Source organism: Chiloscyllium plagiosum, chromosome 10, assembly GCF_004010195.1.
Source record: "Chiloscyllium plagiosum isolate BGI_BamShark_2017 chromosome 10, ASM401019v2, whole genome shotgun sequence".
NCBI classification, from domain to species: Eukaryota; Metazoa; Chordata; class Chondrichthyes; order Orectolobiformes; family Hemiscylliidae; genus Chiloscyllium; species Chiloscyllium plagiosum.
In genome coordinates this window covers 49,228,178-49,252,054 of record NC_057719.1, presented here as the reverse complement: position 1 = coordinate 49,252,054, position 23,877 = coordinate 49,228,178, and the positions used below count along the sequence as shown (strand labels likewise).

At 38.7% G+C, this 23,877-nt stretch overlaps 1 protein-coding gene across 1 annotated transcript in view; it reads right to left on the bottom strand.

The window, feature by feature from the left end:
- Window positions 1-1,961: 1,961 nt before the first annotated feature.
- The window catches only part of exoc5 (exocyst complex component 5), a 184,791-nt gene continuing 162,875 nt past the window's right edge, over window positions 1,962-23,877 (bottom strand). Inside the window, exons 15-19 of the mRNA XM_043698437.1 lie at window positions 15,425-15,545; window positions 15,000-15,086; window positions 11,846-11,954; window positions 9,934-10,149; window positions 1,962-8,128 (exon numbers count right to left, since the gene is read on the bottom strand). Of these exons, the coding sequence (XP_043554372.1) occupies window positions 7,940-8,128; window positions 9,934-10,149; window positions 11,846-11,954; window positions 15,000-15,086; window positions 15,425-15,545 (722 nt within the window). The 3' untranslated portion in view covers window positions 1,962-7,939. The remainder of the gene's footprint in view (window positions 8,129-9,933; window positions 10,150-11,845; window positions 11,955-14,999; window positions 15,087-15,424; window positions 15,546-23,877) is intronic.

Sequence of the window (23,877 nt, the reverse complement as noted above, 5' to 3'; positions counted from 1 at the left end):
ACTGTGGTCTGACTAGTACCTTGTCTAGTTTTAACAAAACTTCCTGTTCTTATCAGCAAAACATAAAATGACATCACCAACCCAAGGAGACTTAAGCACAAATAGAAAGCAGAACATAACACCTGTGCTTCACCTGAAGCTCACTGATATCATCTATTGCATCCTCTGCACCCGATGTGGCCTCCTCTATATTGGGGAGACAGGCCGGCTACTTGCGGAGCGTTTCAGAGAACACCTCTGGGACACCCGGACCAACCAACCCAACCACCCTGTAGCTCAACATTTCAATTCCCCCTCCCACTCCACCAAGGATATGCAGGTCTTTGGACTCCTCCATCGTCAGACCACAACAAAACGACGGTTGGAGGAAGAACGCCTCATCTTCCGCCTAGGAACCCTCCAACCACAAGGGATGAACTCGGATTTCACTAGTTTCCTCATTTCCCCTCCCCCCACCCTGTCTCAGTCAAATCCATCGAATTCAGCACCGCCTTCCTAACCTGCAATCTTCTTCCCGACCTCTCCGCCCCACCCCAGTCTGACCTTTCACCCTCACCTTGACCTCTTTCCACCTATCACATTTCCGACACCCCTCCCCCAAGTCCCTCCTCCCTACCTTTTATCTTAGCCTGCTGGACAAACTTTCCTCATTATTCATTCCTGAAGAAGGGCTTATGCCCGAAATGTCGATTCTCCTGTTCCCTGGATGCTGCCTGACCTGCTGCGCTTTTCCAGCAACACATTTCCAGCTCACTGATGTTACCTAGTATGGAGACTAAACCTAGTATGGTGGGCGGCACGGTGGCATAGTGGTTAGCACTGCTGCCTCAGCGCCAGAGACCCGGGTTCATTTCCCGCCTCAGGCGACTGTCTGTGTGGAGTTTGCACGTTCTCCCATTGTCTGCGTGGGTTTCCTCCAGGTGCTCCGGTTTCCTCCCACAGTCCAAAGATGTGCATGTCAGGTGAATTGGCCATGCTAAATTGCCCGTGGTGTTAGGTAAGGGGTACATGTAGGGGTATGGGTGGGTTGCGCTTCGGCGGGGAGGTGTGGCCTTGTTGGGCCGAAGGGCCTGTTTCCACACTGTAAGTAATCTAATCTAAACGTCTGAAAATGAATCTTCCAGCTCAGTGAGCAAACTTACACCCAGAACTTCAACCGGAGCTATAAATCTTCTTAAAATTCGCTAATACAGAAGATTACCTAGATCCAATGATACTCATTTCAAAAGCCAGTGCAGCCACGATGGGTTGAATAGCCTCATTCTGCACTATGCAATTCTGTGAAATTAATGTCCCTTGTTCCTTGACTCCCCAGCCAAGGGAAGATCTTATCTGTATCTATCCAGTCCATTCTTTTTAAATATTTTGCAGGTTTGGAAGAAATCACTTGTCATTGTTAAACTAGACTGTGAGACACCTCTCCCAATTTTGGCCCAAGCCTCCACTTCGTCACGAGGTCTTTGCAGGATCGCTGTCTTTGCTGTTGTCATTTACAGTGCCTTAGTCAATGCCAGATAGTCTATCCAGTTTCATTCCTTTTATCAGATCCAATAGTTAAGACACAACTGAGTGGCCTGCTAGGCTTTTTCCAGAGGATATTTTAAGAGTCAACTGTGCATCTGGAATCACTCAAGTAGTCCAGGTTGTTCCCTACATAGATTTGTGAACCAGTTAGGCTTTTCCAACAAATTGGTAATGATTTCATGGTCACCATTACGCTAGATTTATTAACTGAATTCAAATTTCAACATCTGCCACAATGTGATTCAAATCACTATTACTGATGCATTAGTCATTGTCTCTGGATTACTAGTTCAACAATGCCACAATGCCTCTTTATGTGCATCTCACCAGTTACCAAAAATGATGTGAATGATTTTGATATGTCTAAATGCGATACATACTTCATGCATTTTCTGTAAGATTGCAGTGACACCTAACTATATTCATGCAACCTAAAATTATTTTCATTAAAACAATTTTATTTAAAACATCAATTCAGATACATGCATACAACTTTAGAAAATGCTTTTGGGACCTTCCTTAACAACTCAGCAAAAATTTACATATCACTGAAATTTTAACTTCAAGAGGTTTAAACATTGCAAATTTTAGAAGATCAATTTCCTTTTACACAGGCTTCAAATAACAAAGGTTTCAGTTAAAACTAAAATAACCGAACAGTTAAGTTTACAACTTAAATGCTCAAAAGTCAGCTCCAATTGGCAACTCCAACAGAAGATCACCTGCAGAAGCATTAACCCGGTTTCTCCCTTCACAGATGTTGCTTGGCTTGAGTATTTTCATTTTTTTCGATTTTAAAAATATAAAATGACAGCTTTTTAATTAGTTATTTTTCAACTATTTGATTTCACGGTATTAAGTTTCCCATACAATTCATGCTCCTGTTTTTGATGTGCTTTAAAAACTGGAATAACTTTTAACCTTATACACCAGCTATACTAGTTAACATGAAGTTACAAGTTTTTTTTACCCATTGTGGTAATTTTTGGAATAAATGTAAGCAGGTATTTCAAAGAGAAATTTCAATTAAAAACATACTTTCCTCAAAAGAAGTGCAGTTAAACTGACTGTCGTTATCAAAACATGCCATCTAAAGGAAGGATGTGAAATTACAGTGCTAGCAGTGGTGGATGTTTGGAAAATTGCATAAGCTTAATTTCTTTTCCCTAACTTCTTTGTGACCATTTCAGATCCCTAGGTAATACATGTATACATGTTAAACATTACTATTAATTAACAGCTAACACTTATACTCAATTTATTTGTAGTTTCAGGTTTTGGTGGCATCAAAATGCATATATGTTTCCAAAGTAACCAGTTTGATTTTTGTGTACACATTGTGTAAATTCCAAAATGGATTTTAAGTAAGCTGTCTTAATAAATTATGGATTATTTGTAACCACAATAAATTATTCCTTTAGTAAAATATAAATGGAATACTGTGCAAAATTGCTGATCACCATCTGGTTATACCCAAAAAGGACAGAAGAAAAAAAATCTGAAGATTATTGTTGCTCTAATTCTTCATAAATAAGAGAAGTTGGCAATTCAGATATTTTCAATATTAAGCTGAATCAAGCCAGAGTCCCAGCAGGCATCTGACATAATACCTCACCAAAGTCAAATTGAATAAGGCTTGATGGGTGCAAAAAGAGAAAATTCAATAAAATAGTATTATCCTGTTCATCACACAATCTCTAGCTTCTTCTAAACATTAAAAGAACAATCACTGATTAAACTGCTAAAGATCAGGGCCATTGAGACTTCCTCAATAATATGAAAAATATGATACAATATTTTAATAGCCATGAAAGGTCTATTAAATTTGATAGCTATAATCAAATCAAAAATAGGGGTGAATGTTATTTGAAGAATTGAGCGTTTGAATCACGAGTCAATAACAAATTGTAAAGGATTGCACACCTTTAACTCAACTTTTTCATGTTTTTTTTTTGTTAGTGACTTATGAGACAAATCAGATAAGAGACACATAGCTGATAGTGTTAAATGGTTCAATTTTAGTACGTGGAAATTCATGTTTTGTAGTTTACCATTTTGGCTAAACATTTGTATTGAAATTAAAAGGTAGGATGGAACTACTCAACAATACAGTGGAGTAAAGTGTAGAAATAATATTTTTATTTGAACACCATGAGGACAAGGAAAATAGATGATATAATGGACAGGGACAACAGATGCCAAGGTTCTGCCAAATCTTCTTTACCAGCAATATCAAATGATTACCATTTCATAAAAGTGTGCATTACATTGGATAATAAGCCTTACATACGTATTTTGTCTGGCCCCAAAATATTTCAATAAGGTTGAGTGAAAAAAAATTCTATGTCCTTAAAAAGTTAGGAGTTTAAATATATTTGACTATATCAGACATAACTTGGAAGTCAGGTTATCCAAAGTAAAAAGACAATCTTCTCATACGGGTGAGGTGCTGCATTTAAATAAGTGACTGTAATCCCCAAGTCAAATGAAATTCCACCACAACTTGAACAAGAACTTTGGATAAAAATTGAACTGTTATTTTCACGTCTTAGGAGGAAGAGTTGTTCAACCACAAAATCGTGGAACACAGATTTATTTGGCTGAGACAAAGCCAGCACCAAGAAAATCGTCTAGAGTGCCAGTTTTAGATCAAAAGGAAACATGGACTCAAAAAGGATACAAGAGCTTACTGAGTGTCAGGTTTAGGTCTCATGTCAAAAACAGCAGCAGCTCTGAGGTGCTATGTTAACTTAAAAGATCAGACAGTAACTGCCATAGTTATCCTTTATCTGGAGGGAAGTAAAGAGTACAAATAGCACCATACTGCAATGGAGACCAACTTCTTTCTCCCATCAAGCAGGCTTTGCAACACAATTTCTGAATTAACTTGTATTCTAACTGAGGCATCACAGAGCAAATCCCTTCCAGTCCATTACAGGAACCTATCAGCTGCAGAATCCATTGTGAATTCTCCAGATTAGGGAGATCCAACTGGACAAAGCCGTGTAAGCTTGGCAACTGCACTTCAATTCTCTGAAGCACAGATTGGCTAATGAAAGAATGTACATGTAACCCTTTGACACATTTCCTCAATAAATATTGTTGAAGACCAAAACACGCTGGAGAAGTTAAAGTGTAGCACTTCATATTTTGAACAATTATTTAGAACTGCAAACACTGTGTGCCTTAAGTCAAATATATGGAATTTTGCAGCATAAAATAAGTTATCCCATTAGCCCCCTTATTCTTACTTTTCTCTTCCAAACGTTCAGAGTTGATTATCTACTTCACTTACAAAGTGATTATGGATCTTGGTTCCATGACTAACTCACAGCAAATTCCATACCCGAAAGCCCTGCAAATTACCAAAACAATTTGTCATCTTATTTTTAATACCAACTTCAAATTTAGACTACCTTATATCTTACATTCAAGGTTCACAGCCAGAGGTCATTTTTGGAACTGAATCTTGGACTTATTTTTTGCAATTTGTAGAATGAAGAAAATTGACCAAAGCTCTCTTGCTCTTCTCAATAAAATGAACTTGCATTTGGATATCCAACTTAACAGAAAAACATAGTAAAATTATTCATGGGTACGAAAAAACTAGCTACTGATTCAAAGGAGGCATTTACAGAACAGGAGGGTGTGTATATGGTCTCAAAGCAGAAAAAGAAGTCTAGAGATAGAATCCAAGAGTATGGGGTCTCAGAAAAGCTTAAGACAGGCAAGAATGATGGAGCAATGGCGTGGTGACAGGGCACAAGAGTTCAGAATTAAATAAAGTATGTTTGGAGCAGAGGAGTAATTTTAGGGATGGGTAAGGCAATGAGGAAGCCAAGAAGGTGGGTAGTGGTGGTATAGAACTTCATGTTTGAAAGAATAAAAGTAGTAAAGCTTGGAGAACTAAGGTTTACAAAGATAATGCTGTGCAAGGGAGTATTAGAATAGTCCAATCTCATAAAATTAGTGGTGGGGGATTTCAGTATTAGATGTGTTTTGTTAGGTTTTTGTTAGGTTTATAGTGCATAATATTATTTGAGATGGGAGCAAGGGATCTTTGTGACAGAGACCATAGCAGCTGGCACCTCAACTCAGGAGTTAAACAGGATACAACACTTGGTATGCAACATTACAGGGCAGGTGATGTGATATGGGCCAAAGGCAATGCCTTTTGTCTTGCCAGTGTTTTTCCAAATGGATAGTAGGCAGTTGGTGGGTGTTGTCAATGCTGGAATACTGTATATGGAAGCTGGTGAAGGAAGAGACAGATGGCAACAACAGATTTTAAGGCATAAGTATTTTCTCCTTAAGTTTTCTGGTACTTAACAGCATGCACATGCTATTCTGAGAGAGATAGAGACAGACACTGACACACACACACACACACGAAAGACACAAATGCTATTTCAAGTGCTGTCTTATATCCTTATTATTAAATCCATGCTTGAAAGCATCATGGTGTTTGCAATTTTTTCCACACATTGAAAATCATGTTATCAAGGTTTAACTGATGTCAGACCTCATTACCTAAAGTTATTCAACTTTTGGTACCTGCACATAGTTTCAAGCTAAGGGTTCCTGGAAATCAGGTTAATAAATATTCAAACCCCAAATGGAGGTAACAGTTTTATACCATATTCCCATTCATTCGAAGTCCTTTAGGCTGAAATAAAATTAAGGTCAAATGAAACTTCCAACAAAAGTAATAGCTTAGCTTCAGATTCAACAGTTTTGAATAATGAATAAACTTTACTGCTAGAATTACTGCATGGTCTACTGGGTCACGAATGGCAAATGGGCGTATGTTACAAGCCTCCACTGCATTACTCCACGAGCTACAACATACTTGTTGCTAAATGTCTGGAAAAGGAAGTGTAATATATGGGAAATCAAACACATTATTGAACAAAGTAATTTTAAACTATTGATTTATCAGAATACTCAAAAAATAAAAGTACCTCAGTGGGTTTGCCTTTCTTTCCTATTTTGAGCTTTCCTGACTTTGAACAATTAGACCTGCAGCCGCTAAGAGATGGTTTGAGTTATAAAATGAAAGGTCATACCTGTTCGCCCAATCATATGACTAAGGTTGTTTCAGATTTAAATATCTTTTGTCCTTAGCATTCAAGGATAATTAAAATGTAACATCTCATCTTTCCCCACATACAGATAATAGTATCAAGGATTATTGACAATAATACAGAAATAAAGAGAAATACTTCAACTACTCTGTATACTGGGGCATTTGCAGTTTAATCATGAGGAAGTAATGTTTACAATTTTACTAGTGGAGGAATTCTGCAGCTTTCCACTGATCATTTCCAATCGTTCACTCTTCATATTCCAGAAGAAATACTGCACAGAATGCACAGGAAATAATTACAACAATTACAACTGTTGGGAATGATGTAAAATCATATTCTAGAGTGTGAAAAAGGATCAGTACAAAATGTAAAAATTACTGACCAATTGTTTGTAGTACTTCTGGTCATACTGAGAGGCAAGATTTACTCAGAGAACATTGACAAAATAAATTTGAGGTCTGTTGAAATGACTGACATTTATAGCAAAAATAATTAAAACTCACTAACTAAGAAAAAAATTTCCCCCATACGTTAAGAGCAATGACTTTCAGAATGCTCAATTCTTCTATCTCCTCTAGCAATGTTGTTATTAGTGTAACAGAGAACAGTAATAACACCAGAGATGTCAAAGGCATTATGTATTTAATCGAGCACTACTTGCAGTAGCTCATTAATACTAAAGCTAAGTTAACTTACATAGGAATGGCGTAACAGAGACACATGACAATCGCCTCAACCCTCACCCCATTCCCTGACAAACAAAATAACCTATGAAGCAATAACATGTTCAATATGCTGAGGCACCTGCTGTAGCTGTTTAATCAAAGACCTGTATAAACAAATATACTATTAATATAGTGTTACATTTGTGTACAGTAAGAGCAAGTGAATCCATTATACCTGGATAAAACACTGTACATTTTCTTCAAACAAGTGTTTATAGAACTGAGCTTTAAATTTATTATTCAGTGCTTCAACAACCTCCCTGATTGTATTTAATTATGAACAGCAATTTTGTTACATATGGACACGAGTTATGTTAGTAGCTTCTGATAGGTTCAGCTCCAGATAATCATTAGAGCATAAGTTGTGCAAAAATATTATTGTGTTTAACTTGGATTAACTCAGCCTGTTTTTCAATGAAACAGTTCAATAATGGCTGCTTTTTAGTGAAGTCACAAATATCCCAAATATATTTGTAAATGGCTATGTAACAGGGGTTGGAATGCCCTGTATTTAAAGCTTCTGAAGTTTGAAACAACCTAAGCCCAAAAAGTCCAGCGTATCAAGCTTCAAAACTGTACTCAGATTTCAAAAAAACAAGGATTTCAGCTGAAGTGGCGACCAAGGCGTGCTGATCTGTAGTCAGACCGTAACTGCACGAAGGCATGAAGGATGTTCTTGTCAAGATTAGTTAGATGCTCTCCAGAACAGACCTGCTTTAGGTTGTCAGGTGCTACAACCAGGAGATTACAGAGTGCATGCAGCGTGTCAAAAAGTTGCAACACCAAGGGAATCTATATATAAAAAACAAAGAGAAAAGTGCAATTAGCTGTTGCAATTCAAGAGAAATTGCATATTTAGTAAAAGCAGCTTTAATCTGAAGAATGCAAAAGATATGCACCAAATAGGAAGACTAACAGTTTGGGCAGACGTTTTCTTATCCCATTCCCCACATCCTTCCCCCTGCCAATTCCCAAAAATAAAGCACAGTAGAATCACTGGCTGGAATTATAAACTTATCTTGATTAGTTGATGATTAAGACAGACAGAAATGCATAAAAGAGAGAATGCAATGGAAAACACGGAACTCTCATGATGATTTGGAGGACCTATTTTCTATAAAAGGGCAAATTGCACTTGTAACAGAGTATAATTCTGCTACTTAACTAATAACTGTACTGTGTTCTTCAAGGTGCAAGGACACAATGCAAGTCAAAGTGGGGTGTATTTTTCTCTCAAGCCTCATTCTTATGATGTAAATTGCATTAAAGTTAGGTTGTTTGATCAGGAAACAAGAAAAAAAGCTTTGATTAGTTTCAGATTTTCATCTATAAAAAATGTGATGTCTGAAGAATTGATGTACCATTTTTGAAAGCTGACTTAAGGAGATATAAATGGAAAAAATGTTTACAAAATATGAGAATATTTCAGAAGAGTTGCTTGAAAATTGCAAGAGCAAGAAGTACTCTAAAGAATGACATCAAAAAAACAAAGCGAAAACAATTTCTGTCATGTGATCAGAGTTGAAAAGCTATAGACCGAAGACAAAGTGGACAGCAGCAGAGACAGGAGTTTGACCTCGCTATTGCTGAAGGTCACAGATAGGCTATGTACGAGTCACAGTGAATGACAGAGGATAGATGAGCATGGCATACCATTACCAATCTCCTGTTAGGAGCAGCTTACAGGAGATTTGTAGAAGTTATATACAGGGCAAGTTTGTAACCTTAGAAAAGAAAATCATTATATTTTCAACAAAGCATACTTCCAGTTACACAGGGCTTCATATTTCTTTAGTGTACTTACAATGATGACAAAAATATACTATAATTAGAAGAAAATATAGCATTTATGTTACTTCAATACAATAATGTAAGTGTCCATGCATAATTATTTACTATCGTTAGAAAGCCTCCAGCATCAGTCTGACATCATAGACCATCTGGTCATAGAAATACAGAAATGGTTCAATTAACTTCCTGAAAATAGGGCAAGTCAGCCTGATCCTCAATTCTGAATGTGGATTTGCTGAATATCTGCATGGTTATATTTAACTACTTTACATTAATGATTTCTAAGATGCAAACAAACAGATGTTTGGATTAAAGACTTAAGGTTAACCAAAATTTTAGGTGATAACATGTAGTGTTGTTAAAAGCATCCATTACTACATAATGGATATTCTATTCTATTAGTCCTGACAAATTAAAAAGGATCCTTGCAATTTAGCATTATTCGGTGAGATACAGCCCTGACAAAACTGTTAAGCAACAAAAATTCCAATCAAATCAATGTATATTTATATTTATTAAGATGGAAAATTTAAGACATTCTAAATCTAAACATTCAGTTCGCTAAAGTATTGTTTACTATTCAAGGCCAATTTTCTATTAAATTAATATTTTGTTGAGGGAGAGATGATACATCAAAAGCAAATCAGAAAGATAATGGACCCATTTAATACTTTTAAGTCACAATTATTTCAATTTGCTACCAGAAAGGCAAGAAAATATTATATAATCAGCAGAAAGACAGTGTAAAACAACAACAATACAAAGCAGTGTTGCGATAATGTTAATATTCAGAGCATATACAACACCTTAAATTCTTTGGCACACTTGCGATATTCAGCTACATCACAGATAGCCAGCATACCACCCATTGAACTGTAAGTATACTGCTGAAGGTGCTCATGAATTAGACGATGGAAGCGAACTCCAAATTCTGTTAGAACAGTATCCACATTCTTTCCATCCATCGAATTTCGATTTTTTTCTACTTGCTTTCTGACATAGCCACAGACTTTGACACAAGCCTAGCCAAAAATGAAATGCAACATCATTACTGTGCGCTGTTGTATTATACTAAGCAGTGAAAATGCGATATTGCATTATAGGCTAAATGCAATTGCTTCAAAACTGCAAGGCAAATAAACATTGTGTCACCTGACAGTTGCAAAGTTTATAATACAAACAGATGAACTTTCAACTTGTAAATTTTCTTCAACCTCTACACACCCAATATATAACCTGTATAAAATTACTCATGAGCCAAAATGAGATTTATATTTTAAACAAAAATGTTATCCATAATTTAGTTTTAAATGTTATATCTTCATGGGATAGGTACATCAACATTAATATACAAAACATTCGTCCCAAATTAATAAAGACTTGGGAAGCTTCTTTACAATCAAACTCCTGCTGAGATTGGTCATTTGATGTATTTCTAAAACAGCTGCTCCTATGGAAGATACAAAATGATTGCAACCCAAGCAAAACACCATCACTGCTGGGATCACTGCCGAATATACAAATCTTTGATGTACCTATGATATTATTATTGTACATGGACCAAACCTTGACAAGTCAATCAATTATCCCAGCTTGCTACATTTTCAATCGTTTTGTTTTCTGTATAACGTGCGGCCATCTCAGGGGTCTCAACCGTAAAAAGTATGTTATGTAGTACTGGGCTCAAATATCTTTCTTTTGTGACAGCTCCTCTTGAGATCTTCTCAAAGACTACTTTTTGATTTTCACAAGCCACTTTTTGGTTGCATTGTGACTGCAATCGCAGAATTGAAAATCATCTGGTACTTCTTCTGAGTCAATGACTGTTTGCCACACTGAACACTTCTGACCATCTATACTCTAATTGGTAGCAGGCTTTTGAAAGTTATATAGCAGAATTACCGAGTTTTTCCTTGCAAGTCCACAGCCTAAAGGCATGAGCAGCAGTTATTCTGCAAACTTAGGGATGTCTCACTCCTCATGTCTTGATATAAATGATCAATTATCTTTCTGGATCTTATAAAGTGTGTAAAACTAAAATCAGCTCCTTAAATGCAGTTCTATGCAATTTGGGGTGATATGAACACTGCATAACTTGTTTGGATACACATTTGTCTTAGTTGGATGATTACGTTCCAAACTGTATTCCAGGAATTAAGCACATAATATAGACCTAACCCAATTCATGGGAGAATTATATTGATAGAGATGCCACCTTCTAGATGGGATATTAAAATGAAGTATGTTGAGCTAACTGTTAAAGGGATCGTGTGGTTCACTTAAATGTGTAGTTATTTTTTCCAAGCCAGCATTCTGCCTCAATCACTTAAAAGCAGATTCATTTATGGAACCGTTCTACATACAAATAGATTGCCATTGTTTTGCAGAGCAGTGACCCGCACTTCAAAAAGATTTATTGAATGAGAAGTCCTTTGCAATGTCCTAATGATGTAACAATGCATTATCAAATGATAATTTATCAGAAATTTAGAAAGTGATGTTAAAAAAAGAGGCTAAAGATAATAATATAGATTCAGACTGAAAGCTATGCATGAAGATAAGAATTATTGATTTGTAATCAGTTAAAATTTTCAAAGCAAAGCAATCATTTGGCACATTTGGGAGAATTAAATGTAACAACATTTTATGTAGAATAAAACTCTGTTAGTATGGCGTGATTATATTTTACATATTTGCGAAAAAGTTTTGGATACATACATTAGTATATTGAATTAGTACGTTGTTTTCATCTTCTGGCTTGAAGTCTGTCTTTTTTTGTTCAACGCTCAGGATATGCTTCATATGTCCAATCATACAATTCAAAGTCCTTCACAAAACAAAATTTTTTAATGTGGCATATGCCAGTTATTTCATTTTATGTTGGTACAGAACTAGGCAATTTTCTTTAAAAAATGCAAAGAAACAACATATAGACATTACAGTGGTATAGTGTAAATTGCTTCAGGGTAACCTTTGAAATATGAATATCTACAGTTTTTGAAAGGTTGACTATTGCATGGTACAATAATAAATTATATAATCCAATCAGAATTACACCAGAGATTAAAGTGAATCTATGTCAAGACCACTGCTCCTGACTACTTTCATTCATGATCTAGTTGTACATGACAAGGAAAGGTTTCATCTGCAATCTTGCTGACAAAGATAATGAATCCCAGGACTATAGATTATGCTCAAATATGGATATCAAGGGATTGGACTGCTCACAGGCAAGTTGAGTTTAAATAGCAAACTGCAATATTATATACATATATACGTTATATACATAATCAGGGGAAATCATTAGAGCTGGCAGATATTGACTTGCTGAATTCCTTTAAGAAGTGGACCAGTTTCAGACCGGAGCAAAGATCACCTTGTATAACACCGCATAAAGTTATCGGTGCTAGAGTGATCTGGACTGGTTCCAATTGCCAAAATGCTCATACAGGTTTGCTTCCAAATTGAGCTGGATTTTTAAATCTAGTTTTCAAATCGCCCAGATCTCATGGTTTCCGGTGGGGTGAAACAGTGCATATACTGCAAATCTCTAAAAACTGAATGGAGAGTTAGGTTGGATGAACAAGAGATATTTTCCTATCGACCATGTAGGGGAACATCAACTATAATGGAAAGACAGAGAAGTTGGGTTTGTTTATAGCCTAAAGAAAGTTAAGATTTAATAAAAATGTCCAACTTCAGTCAAGGATTTTGATAGGACCATAGGACATAGGAGTGGAAGTAAGGCCATTTGGCCCATCGAGTCCACTCCGCCATTCAATCATGGCTGATGGGCATTTCAACTCCACTTACCCGCATTCTCCCCGTAGCCCTTAATTCCTTGTGACATCAAGAATTTATAAATCTCTACCTTAAAGACACTTAGCGTCCTGGCCTCCACTGCACTCCGCAGCAATGAATTCCACAGGCCCACCACTCTCTGGCTGAAAAAATGTCGCCGCATTTCTGTTCTGAATTTAACCCCTCTAATTCTAAGTCTGTGTCCACGGGGTCCTAATCTCCTCGCCTAACGGAAACAATTTCCTAGCATCCACCCTTTCCAAACCATGTATTATTTTGTATGTCTCTATTAAGTCTCCCCTTAATCTTCTAAACTCCAATGAATACAATCCCAGGATCCTCAGCCGTTCCTCGTATGTTAGATCTACCATTCGAGGGATCATCCGCGTGAATCTCCGCTGGACACGCTCTAGTGCCAGTATGTCCTTCCTGAGGTGTGGGGACCAAAACTGGACACAGTACTCCAAATGGGGCCTAACCAGAGCTTTATAAAGTCTCAGTAGCACATCACTGCTTTTATATTCCAACCCTCTTGAGATAAATGACAACATTGCATTTGCTTTCTTAATCACGGACTCAACCTGCATGTTTACCTTTATCCCCACTTCTTCAGTACTACCTGCCTGTCCACCTAACTTCGTATCATCGGCAAACTTCATTAGAATGCCTCCAGTCCCTTCATCCAGATCATTAATATATAATGTGAACAGCTGCGGGCCAATACTGAACCCTGCGGGACACCGCTTGTCACCGGCTGCCATTCCGAAAAAGAACCTTTTATTCCCAACTCTCTGCCTTCTGTCAGACAGCCAATCCTCAATCCATACCAGTAGCTCACCTCGAACACCATGGGCCCTCACCTTGCTCAGCAGCCTCCCGTGTGGCACCTTATCAAAGGCCTTTTGGAAGTCTAGATAGACCACATCCACTGGGTTTCCCCAGTCTAACCTACTTGTCACCTCTTCAAAGAATTCCAACAGGTTTGTCAGGCACGATCTCCCCTTACTAAATCCATGTTGACTTGTTCTAATCCGACCCTGTTCTTCCAAGAATTTAATGATGGATTCTAGAATTTTACCAACAATCGAGGTTAGGCTAATTAGCCTACAATTTTCCATATTTTGTCTTGATCCTTTCTTGAACAATAGAGTCAATGAAGAAAAATTATTTACATTAGCAGGTACGTCAGTAACCAAAGGATAATAATTAAAAACCATTGGGGAAATAACTTGCAGAAAATAAGGTGCCGTCTTTTGAAAAGATGATATATAGGCCACTGTTATAATCTGGATTACTCTGCCCAAGGAGGAGGTGAAAGCAGATTCAACATTAATTCCTAAAAGGTGAACTGAGTAAACAGCTGACAAAGAACAGGTTCAATTCCCGCCTCAGGCGACTCTGTGTGGAGTTTGCACATTCTCCCCGTGTCCGCGTGGGTTTCCTCCGGGTACTCCGGTTTCCTCCCACAATCCAAAAATGTGCAGGTTAGGTGAATTGGCCATGCTAAATTGCCCGTAGTGTTAGGTGAAGGGGTAAATGAAATGGGTCTGGGTGGGTTATGCTTCGGCGGGTCGGTGTGGACTTGTTGGGCTGAAGGGCCTGTTTCTACACTAAGTAATCTAATCTAAAATTGTAGGTCATTGGACAGAAAGCACCGAGTAAGACTAACTGGGACCACTGCTTCCAAAAGCCAGCACAGGCACATTGGGCTAAATGACATCTACAATCTTAAATTACGAAATGAAGTTACATCACTGCATCACACATACAAAAATCCTTGTTAACATCCTAATGAAAATATACTCAACATGTATTTTCCAAAACTTTAGAATCTCCCATTCAATTGGATAAAAGGTTTTCTACAGTAGACAAAGATTTTTTTTTGCAGGAGAAAAGTGTTTACTTAGGGATTAAGCAGCTCAATGATGATACTGTTTATTGAAAAGCTGTATCTAACAGATGCCTGATGGATGATTAACCAACCAATAATGAGATGCCGTATAGACAGAAGAAAAACTGTGGGATTTAATGACATCCCTGATACGGCATCTTGCAATGAATTTATATTTACCTGTCAATTCCTGTATCCAGTTTAACTTCCATCTGTTCAATGACTTCTTTCTTTTTCTGTAGACACTCAGTCAGTTTAGGAGAAGAGCTGTAGGTACAATTATTAACCAAACATCAACTTAGTTTGAATGAGGAAAAATAATAAAGATAGATAATTAAATAGATAATACACAAGTTTTTTTTAAAAAATAAGCTACTGAAAAGCTTTTTGTTCTTGCAACTTTAATGATAAAATACATTTCAGATTTTGAAGCCGAATGATTTTTCACAATGGAGCATTCAGGATGTCATTTGACAATTTACTCCATATCAATTCAATTAAGATCCAACCAAAGGTTTTCATGCAATGCGAATGTAGTCCAAATGATTATTAGCATAATCAGAGATAAACTGAAGTATTTGTGCCAATTAACAAAAATCTCTCACCTTAAGAGTGGCATGAGGTGGTCGTTAAACTGTTTGTCAAACAAATGAAAAATCGTATTTGCCTGTTGTACAACATCTAAGAAGTAAAGAGCTCCGGTTTTGGAATCTGTTGATGGGATTGCTGAAGGAAAGAAAGATAACTTGTTCTCAGTTTTTAAATCCTGACATAGGATCAATCATCAATAATTAATCAATAATTAATTACTTTATTAATCTTCTGGTTAACAGAAATAAACTGGCATAGTAACCAAATTCAAAAAATACAGGCAACTACAGACTCATGAGGCTAATTTTAAATCATTACAATGATAAGAACCAATACACACATGTTAACATGGCTTCAGAGATGAAAGTTTCTACTCATGCTTAAATATTTCAGGAGAGATAATTCAAGTGAAATGGTAAAGCCCACTGATATGGCTTACCACACCAGCAAGTCATGCTTGACAAACTTGCTAGCGTACTTTGAGCCTGTAACCAGCAAGGAAGATGAGGATGATCCTGGGGATGTTGTATATCTAGACTTCCAGAAGGCATTTGACAAGGTGTCACATAAAACACTGATCCAGGAGAGGGCGTAGGGTAGATGATCAGCTGACTGACAAAGCAGAGGGTGAGGATAAATGGGGTTCTTCTCTGGAAGGTGAACTGTAACTAGTGGGTTGCCGCAAGGTTCAGTTTTTAGACCTTAACTATTGACAATCCGTATAAATTATCTGCAAGCAGGAACAGCATGTAAATGCAAAGTTCACAGATGATAATAAAATAGGTGGGAAAGCAGGTAGCGATGAGGATAAAAGGGTTTAGATGGATAGTGTTAGGCTAGGAGATGGGCCAGAATCTAGCAGATGGAGTTTAATGTAGGTAAGTATGAGATTGTCCATTCTAGCCACAAAAATAAAAGAGCAAATTATTATTTAAATGACAAGCAGGCTCAAAGTGCGTCGGTGCAGAGGGATCTGGACATCTTTGTGCATGAATTGCAGAAAGTAGGTATGCAGGTGCAGCTTATAATAAGAAAGGCAAATGGAATCCTGGCATTTATTGCAAGAAAAGTGGACCATAGAGTAAAGAAGTGTTGTTACAATTATAGAAGACATTAGTGAGACCACTTTTAGAATATCATGCTCAGTTTTGGTCTTCTTGAGGAAGGATGTGGTGGCACTGGAGGCAGTTCAGAGGAGGTTCACAAGGTTGATTCCAGGGATAAAAGGGCTGTTGTACAAGGAATGGTTGAATAACTTAGACTCGTACTCTCTGGAAATCAGAAGAATGGGGAATGGAGGCGGGTGGGGGGTGGAATCTGATTGAGGTCTACAAATGCTGAAGGCAATTGATAAGGGGGAATCATCTGGTCAACATCCACCTTATGGGACGGTCTTGAACAAGAGGACATAGATATAATGTGAGAGGAGGTAGGTGCAAAACTGAGATGTGGAGAAACTACTTCTCAGAGGGTGGTGAATCTGTGGAATTCACTGTAGGAGTACGGTGGAGACAGAATCAATCAATAGATTCAAGAAAGAAACAGATACATTTCTGATGAAAACTGGGATAAAGAGAGTTGGGGAGCAGGCAGGAAATTGCAGTTGAGATCAGGACAAGATCAGCCATAATCACATTAAATTGCAGAGTGGGCCTGAAGAGCTGAATTGCATACTCCCACTTCCCACGCTCCTGTGTTAACCACCCCACCTCCCCTGCAAAAGGCTTTTGCGAAATTGTAACCTTAACAGTGGTGCCCTGCACCCTCAACACTGGTGTCCTGCAAGGAGGTGTTCTCAGCCCTCTACTGTAATCCCTGCACACCTGCAACTGTGCAGCCAAATTCCGAACAAATACCATCTATAAAAGTTTGCTGATGACACCATCACAGTAGGACGGATATCAAACAATGATGAGTCAGAATATAGGAAGGAGACAGAGTGCTTGGTGCTGTGGTGCAATGATAACAAGCTCTTTCTCAATGTCAGCAAACAAAAGAACTGATCATTGATTTCAGGAAGGAAGGCAGTGGACATGCCCCTGTCTACATCAACGGAGCAGAGGTGGAGACAGTCAAGAATGTCAAGTTCCAAGGAGTGACGATAACCAGCAAATCTGACTTGGTCCTTCCACATAGATGCAATGGTCAATAAAGCATAACAATGCCGCTTCTTCTTCAGGCAGCTTAGGAAATTCAGCATGTCCATAAGGATCCTCATCAACTTTTACAAGTGCACCACAGAAAGCATTCTATCCGGGTGCATAACGGTCTGGGACGGCAACTATTCTGTACAGAATTGTAAGGAACTACAAAATGTTCTGCGCACAGCCCAGACCATTAAGGAAGCCAACCTCCCATCCATGGACTTCATTTACACTTCTCATTGCCATGGAAAGGTGGCCAAAATTGTCAAAGATCCCTCCCACCCTGGCAATGCTCTCTCCCAATCTCTTCCATCAGGCAGAAAATACAGAAGCTTGAACACACATGCCAACTGGTTCAAGAACAGCTTCTTCCTTGCTGTTATCAGACTGCTGAATGGATCTAACTTCAAATACTGATCTTGCTTTGCGCACCTCCTGTGCCTCGCTCTAAGCACCCCATGATCTGAATGTCCCTGTTTGCTATGAGCTGCCTGCACTGCTTGCAAAACAAACATTTTCACTGTATTTAGGTACGTGACTGGAATAAATCAAAATGGAATTTGTTATTCTCAAAACTGTTGGAATAGAGCGAGATACTTGGAACAGCTAAAAGTGGCTGACCAGTAGTAATTTGGGCTTTTTAAAACTAAAGAAAGAACATTTATGTCATATGATTAAGAAGAGTGAAGATGATATCAAAAACAAACAGACATTTATCCAAATGAATGGAGATTTTGGAGTTTAGAAAATAAATGTTGGATGTATTTTCATTTACAATGTGTTAGAGTCATAGAGATGTAGAGCACGGGAACGGATCGTTTGGTCCAAGTCGTCCATGCCAACCAGATAACCTAAACTAATCTAGTCCAACCTGCCAGCACCTGGCCCATATCCCTCCAAGTTGAAACTTTATTGCTGGAACAGCACAGCAGGTCAGGCAGCATCCAGGGAACAGGAGATTCGACGTTTCGGGCACAGGCCCTTCTTCAGCCATCCAAATGCCTTTTAAATGTTACAATCATACTAGCCTCCACTACTTCCTCTGGCAGCTCATTACATACATATACCAAACTCTGCATGAAAAAGTTGTCCCTTACGTCTCTTTTATATCTTTCTCCTCTCATCTTTAACTCTATGCCCTCTAGTTCTGGACTTCCTTACCCAAGGGAAGAGACTTTGTCTATTTATCCTGTCCACGCTCATGATTTTGTAAACCTCTACATCTTTCCGATAGGAAGGAGACCAGAATTGCATGCAATATTCTAACAGTGGCCTAACCAATGTCTTGTACAGCCATAACATGACCTCCCAACTCCTGTACTCAATACTCTGACCAATAAAGGAAAGCATACCAAATGCCTTCTTCACTATCCCATCTACCTGCGACTCCACGTTCAAGGAGCTATGAACCTGCACTCCAAGGTCTCTTTGTTCAGCAATGCTCCCAACGCTTACCATTAGGTGGATAAGTCCTGCTAAGATTTGCTTTCCCAAAATGCAGCATCTCGCATTTATCTGAATTAAATTCCATCTGCCACTTCTCAGCCCATTGATCCATCTGATCAACATCCTGTTGTAGTCTGAGATAACTTTCTTCACTATCCAATACACCTTCAATTTTGGTGTCATCTGCAAACTTACTAACTATACCTCTTATGCTCACATCCAAATCATTTATATAAATGATGAGGAGTAGTGAACGTAACACCGATCCTTGTGGCACTCCACTGGTCACAGGCCTCCAGTCTGAAAAACAATCCACCACCACGTCTTCTACCTTTGAGGCAGTTCTGTATCCAAATGGCTAGTTCTCCCTGTATTCCATGAGATCTAACCTTGCTAACCAGTCTCCCATGGGGAACCCTGTCGAATGCCTTGCTGTAGTCCATATAGATCACGTCCACTATTCTGCCCTCATCAATCCTCTTTACTTCAAAAATTAAGATACTTACTTTTCTATAGAAAAAAAATCTCTGGTCCTAACGTGGTTGATTCCAGAGCATCGTACATTAGTTTTGGTAAGCACAATAGTAAACAAATAGAACCAGTTCTTCTATAACATGATGATTGCGTTCACGTGCAAGTGTGCATTATTGAAAAATTGCACTTTAGAAACAGTGCTTAAAGTGTTGGTGATGTAATCATGTTACAGCCAACACACATTTAAAAAGTTCATGCTTTAGAAACAGCACCCCCAATTTGTCAATCATGTTATAGCAAAGCATGAGTTATAGCAGAACAACCCGTAAATATGTCCCAGTGATTTGATTCTATTGGTAGGCGAAGTTTTGTGAACTGAATATTCCCTTAGCATTTGTTTTATCTCCAACTTCTTTTTGGGTTTTGCCAAGAAGCTTTTTGTGAGAAAAATATTTTTGAATCATCAGTTAACTTGAAAGGGTTCAGAAAAGATTTAAAAGGATGTTGCCAGGGCTGGAGGATTTGAGCTACTGGGTGAGGCTGAACAGCTGGGGCTGTTTTCCCTGGAGCGTCGGAGGCTGAGGGGTGACCTTATAGAGGTTTACAAAATTATGAGGGGCATGGATAGGATAAATAGGCAAAGTCTTTTCCCTGGGGTCGTGGAGTCCAGAACTTGAGGGCATAGGTTTAGGGTGAGAGGGGAAAGATATAAAAGAGACCTAAGGGGCAACTTTTTCATGCTGAGGGTGGTACATGTATGGAATGAGCTGCCAGAGGATATGGTGGAGACTGGTACTATTGCAACATTTAAGAGGCATTTGGATGGGTATATGAATAGGAAGGGTTTGGAAGGATATGGGCTGTGTGCTGGCAGGTGGGACTAGATTAGGTTGGGATATCTGGTCGGCATGGACAGGTTGGACCGAAGGGTCTGTTTCCATGCTGTACATCTCTATGACTCTATAATGATAAGGATGATGCAACAATGAGGGTTACCTAATTGCTGCATAGGATTGCAGTTCATTTTCTATCCTTATCTCTCCACCCATCGGCAAAGAATCAAAAAGTGTTGTTACAGTGCAGAAGGCGGCCATTCAGCCCATTGTGTCAGCATCAGCTCTAAGCATTCTGACAAATGCTAAACCCCTGCCTTTTCCCCCTAACCTTGCACATTAGGAGAGGTTATGGCCAAGTGCTATTATTGCAAAACCATTAATCTAGAGACCCAGATAACATCTGGGAACCCGATTCAAATCCCACCAAAGGCAGTTCGAGGAATTTGCATTCATCAAAAATCTGGAATTAAAAAAATCAATCAGGAAAACCCATCTGGTTCACCAATGTCCTTCCCCACCTAATCCGGCCTACACATTACTACATACCCACAAAGCTGAAAATGTGTTGCTGGAAAAGCACAGCAGGTCCTGCTGCACTTTTCCAGCAACACATTTTCAGCTCTGATCTCCAGCATCTGCAGTCCTCACTTTCTCTCTACATACCCACAAACACAATGTGGTTGACTCTTAACTGCCCTCAGGGCAATTCATCCCATGAATGTTTTACTTAAATAATTATCTTTACATTCAATCATCCAGAGGTGATTTGAATGATTCAACTGAGATCAATCTCAAAGGCATTTCAAGGCAGAGCATTTCAAACCGGAATTCAATGCTGAATCACCTGCAAAGATTTTCCCCTCCCGCTTACTCTTGTACTGGTTATGGTATTGTTCACCAAGGACCTATTTTTGGCAGTCTCCTACTTCTCAATGACACGTTGCCCTTCAACAGTATCATATGAAAGCACAGCGTCAGCTTTTACACATATGGTGACACTGTCTCATCAGCACCTCAACCCCCACTTCACTGTTCTCAAGTTGCTTGTCAAACATTCAGTATTGTCTGAACAGAAATATATACAAAAAGTCATTGTCTTTAGGCCCAAAATGAGCTCTATTCCCTCACCAATGACTTCATGTCTTACCCTAGTACCTGCCTGAACCTGAATCTTTATGTTACACGCAACATGAGATGAGCTTCCAACCCTATATCTGCACCACCTATAAGACACCGACTTACAACATCATCTGACTAGACTCCTCCCACCCTAGTTCATCTCGCATCCGTGCCTTTGACTCACCCAATGCCCTTCCAAATAATTTTGCCTCAGAGCAATACATAGATAAGAAATAGGAGAACAAGTCTCAAGTACAGGTCTGGGGTACCTATTTCTATAGCTTCCAAAAACCTTCTCCTATCTGTACCTTCAGTTTTCCTCACCACATTGTTGTTGCTGTGAATTCAGTTGCCAAGGCTCTAAGCTCTGGAACCCTTGCTAAATCTGCACTCTCCTTGAAGATGTTCCTTAAAATAGACTTCTGATCAAGGTTCTGGTCATTAGTCTAATATGTGCATATGGAATTCAGTTTCAATTTTATTTGTTAACACTTTTATGATGTATTTTAATATGTGGAGATGTTTTCCTATGTTAAAGGTACGAGAGAAAAACAAACTGTTGCTGTTGATTTTAGACGTCAAGAGGTGAGACCACATAAGGATTTAAACACAAGGCTGAGAACTTATTAAATTTAAAATCAAACTGGTATCTGCATTGTTAGTGGAGGTATGTGGTAAAGATAATTCTAATTAGAGCAGACAGAATGCAGAATTTCAAATGAGTTGCGATTTTGGAAGCATACAACATGAGGAGCTTGTCACTAGAACATTTAAATAAACAAATCTTGAAGCAACTTTCACGGTGAATAAAAAAAAAGTGCAGTTAAGTTCTGAATTTTATTGCTTTAGATTTTCATGGGCTGAAATAGTATTTAAAAGAAAGACCAAACCATGGACTTAAAATAGCCACAACAACCATGTTACTAGTCAGGTTGGTCACGTTTCATGAAACAAGTGTTCATAGAATCCCTACAGTGTAGATACAAGCCCTTCGCCCAACATGTCCACACCGACCCTCCGGAGGGTATCCCACCCAAACCCACTCCCCCACCCGATTACTCTACATTTACCCTTGACTAATGCATCTAACCTACACATTCCTGAACACTATGGGCAATTTAGCATGGCCAATTCACCTAATCTGCACATTTTTGGATTGTGGGAAGAAACTGGAGCACCTGGAGGAAACCCAGACATGGGGAAAATGTGCAAACTCCACACAGGCAGTCGCCTAAGGCAGGAATTGAACCTGGGCCCCTGGCGCTGTGCGGCAGCAGTGCTAATAAACAAAAACAGCCAAAACTGAAATTAATATTTCATTCAAAGGCAAAGAAGCCAGTCATGTCGGCATTACGGAGATGTGACAAGAACCTCGATGACCAGTTACACTGTTACTCGCATGCTCAAGAAAGAATCATTGCAATTAAGTTTGAAGACATGTTAGAACTCTGACATGTTAGAAGCTTCTAAACAGGAAATCGCTTGAGTAGTGAGAGGAGATGAAACTTAAAATGCAACACTGAACAAGGCTGGGAACTCATGTACTGTCTAACCTGGAGACAAAGCACCCACTGATAACGCAGATTGAAACATCAGAACTGCATGTAGGTTTGCTCGCTGAGCTGGAAGGCTCATTTCCAGACGTTTCGTCACTCTATAACGTCTTCGGTGGGCCTCCGGGCGAAGCACTGCTGATAATTCCTGCTTCCTATTTATATGTTTGGGTTTCTTTGGGATGGTGATGTCATTTCCTGCTCTTTTTCTCAGGGGGTGGTATATGGGGTCAAACACGATGTGCTTGCTGATAGAGTTTCGGTTGAAATGCCATGCTTCTAGGGATTCTCGGACGTGTCTCAGTTCGGTTTTTCCTAGAATGGATGTGTTGTCCTTCCTTATCTGTATGTAAGGATACTAGTGAGAGAGGGTCATGTTATTTTGTGGCTAGTTTATGTTCACATATCCTGGTGGCTAGTTTTCTGTCTGTTTGTTCAATGTAGTGTTTGCTACAGTTCTTGCACAATATCTTGTAAATGACATTAGTCCCAAAAAAAAAGTCATTTACAAAATACATCTACAAAAAAGCAGTGCTTCGCCCAGAGGACCACCAAAGACCCTAGTAGGGTGATGAAACATCTGGAAATGAACCTTCCAGATGAAAATGGCTTCAGATCATAGATTCATACAGCATAGAAACAGATGTTTTGAACCACCATGTCTATTCTAAACACCAATCTCATTTTCAAAAGCTTATCCTGCAAAGACACCCAAAATATACTAAACTGGAAATACATCCAGGGAAGTTATTTGGGTGGAATTGAGAAATAAGAAAGGGATGATCACCTTATTGGGATTGTATTATAGACCCCCCCCCCCCCCCCCCAATAGTCAGAGAGAAATTGAGAAACAAACTTGCAAGGAGATCTCAGCTATCTGTAAGAATAATAGGGT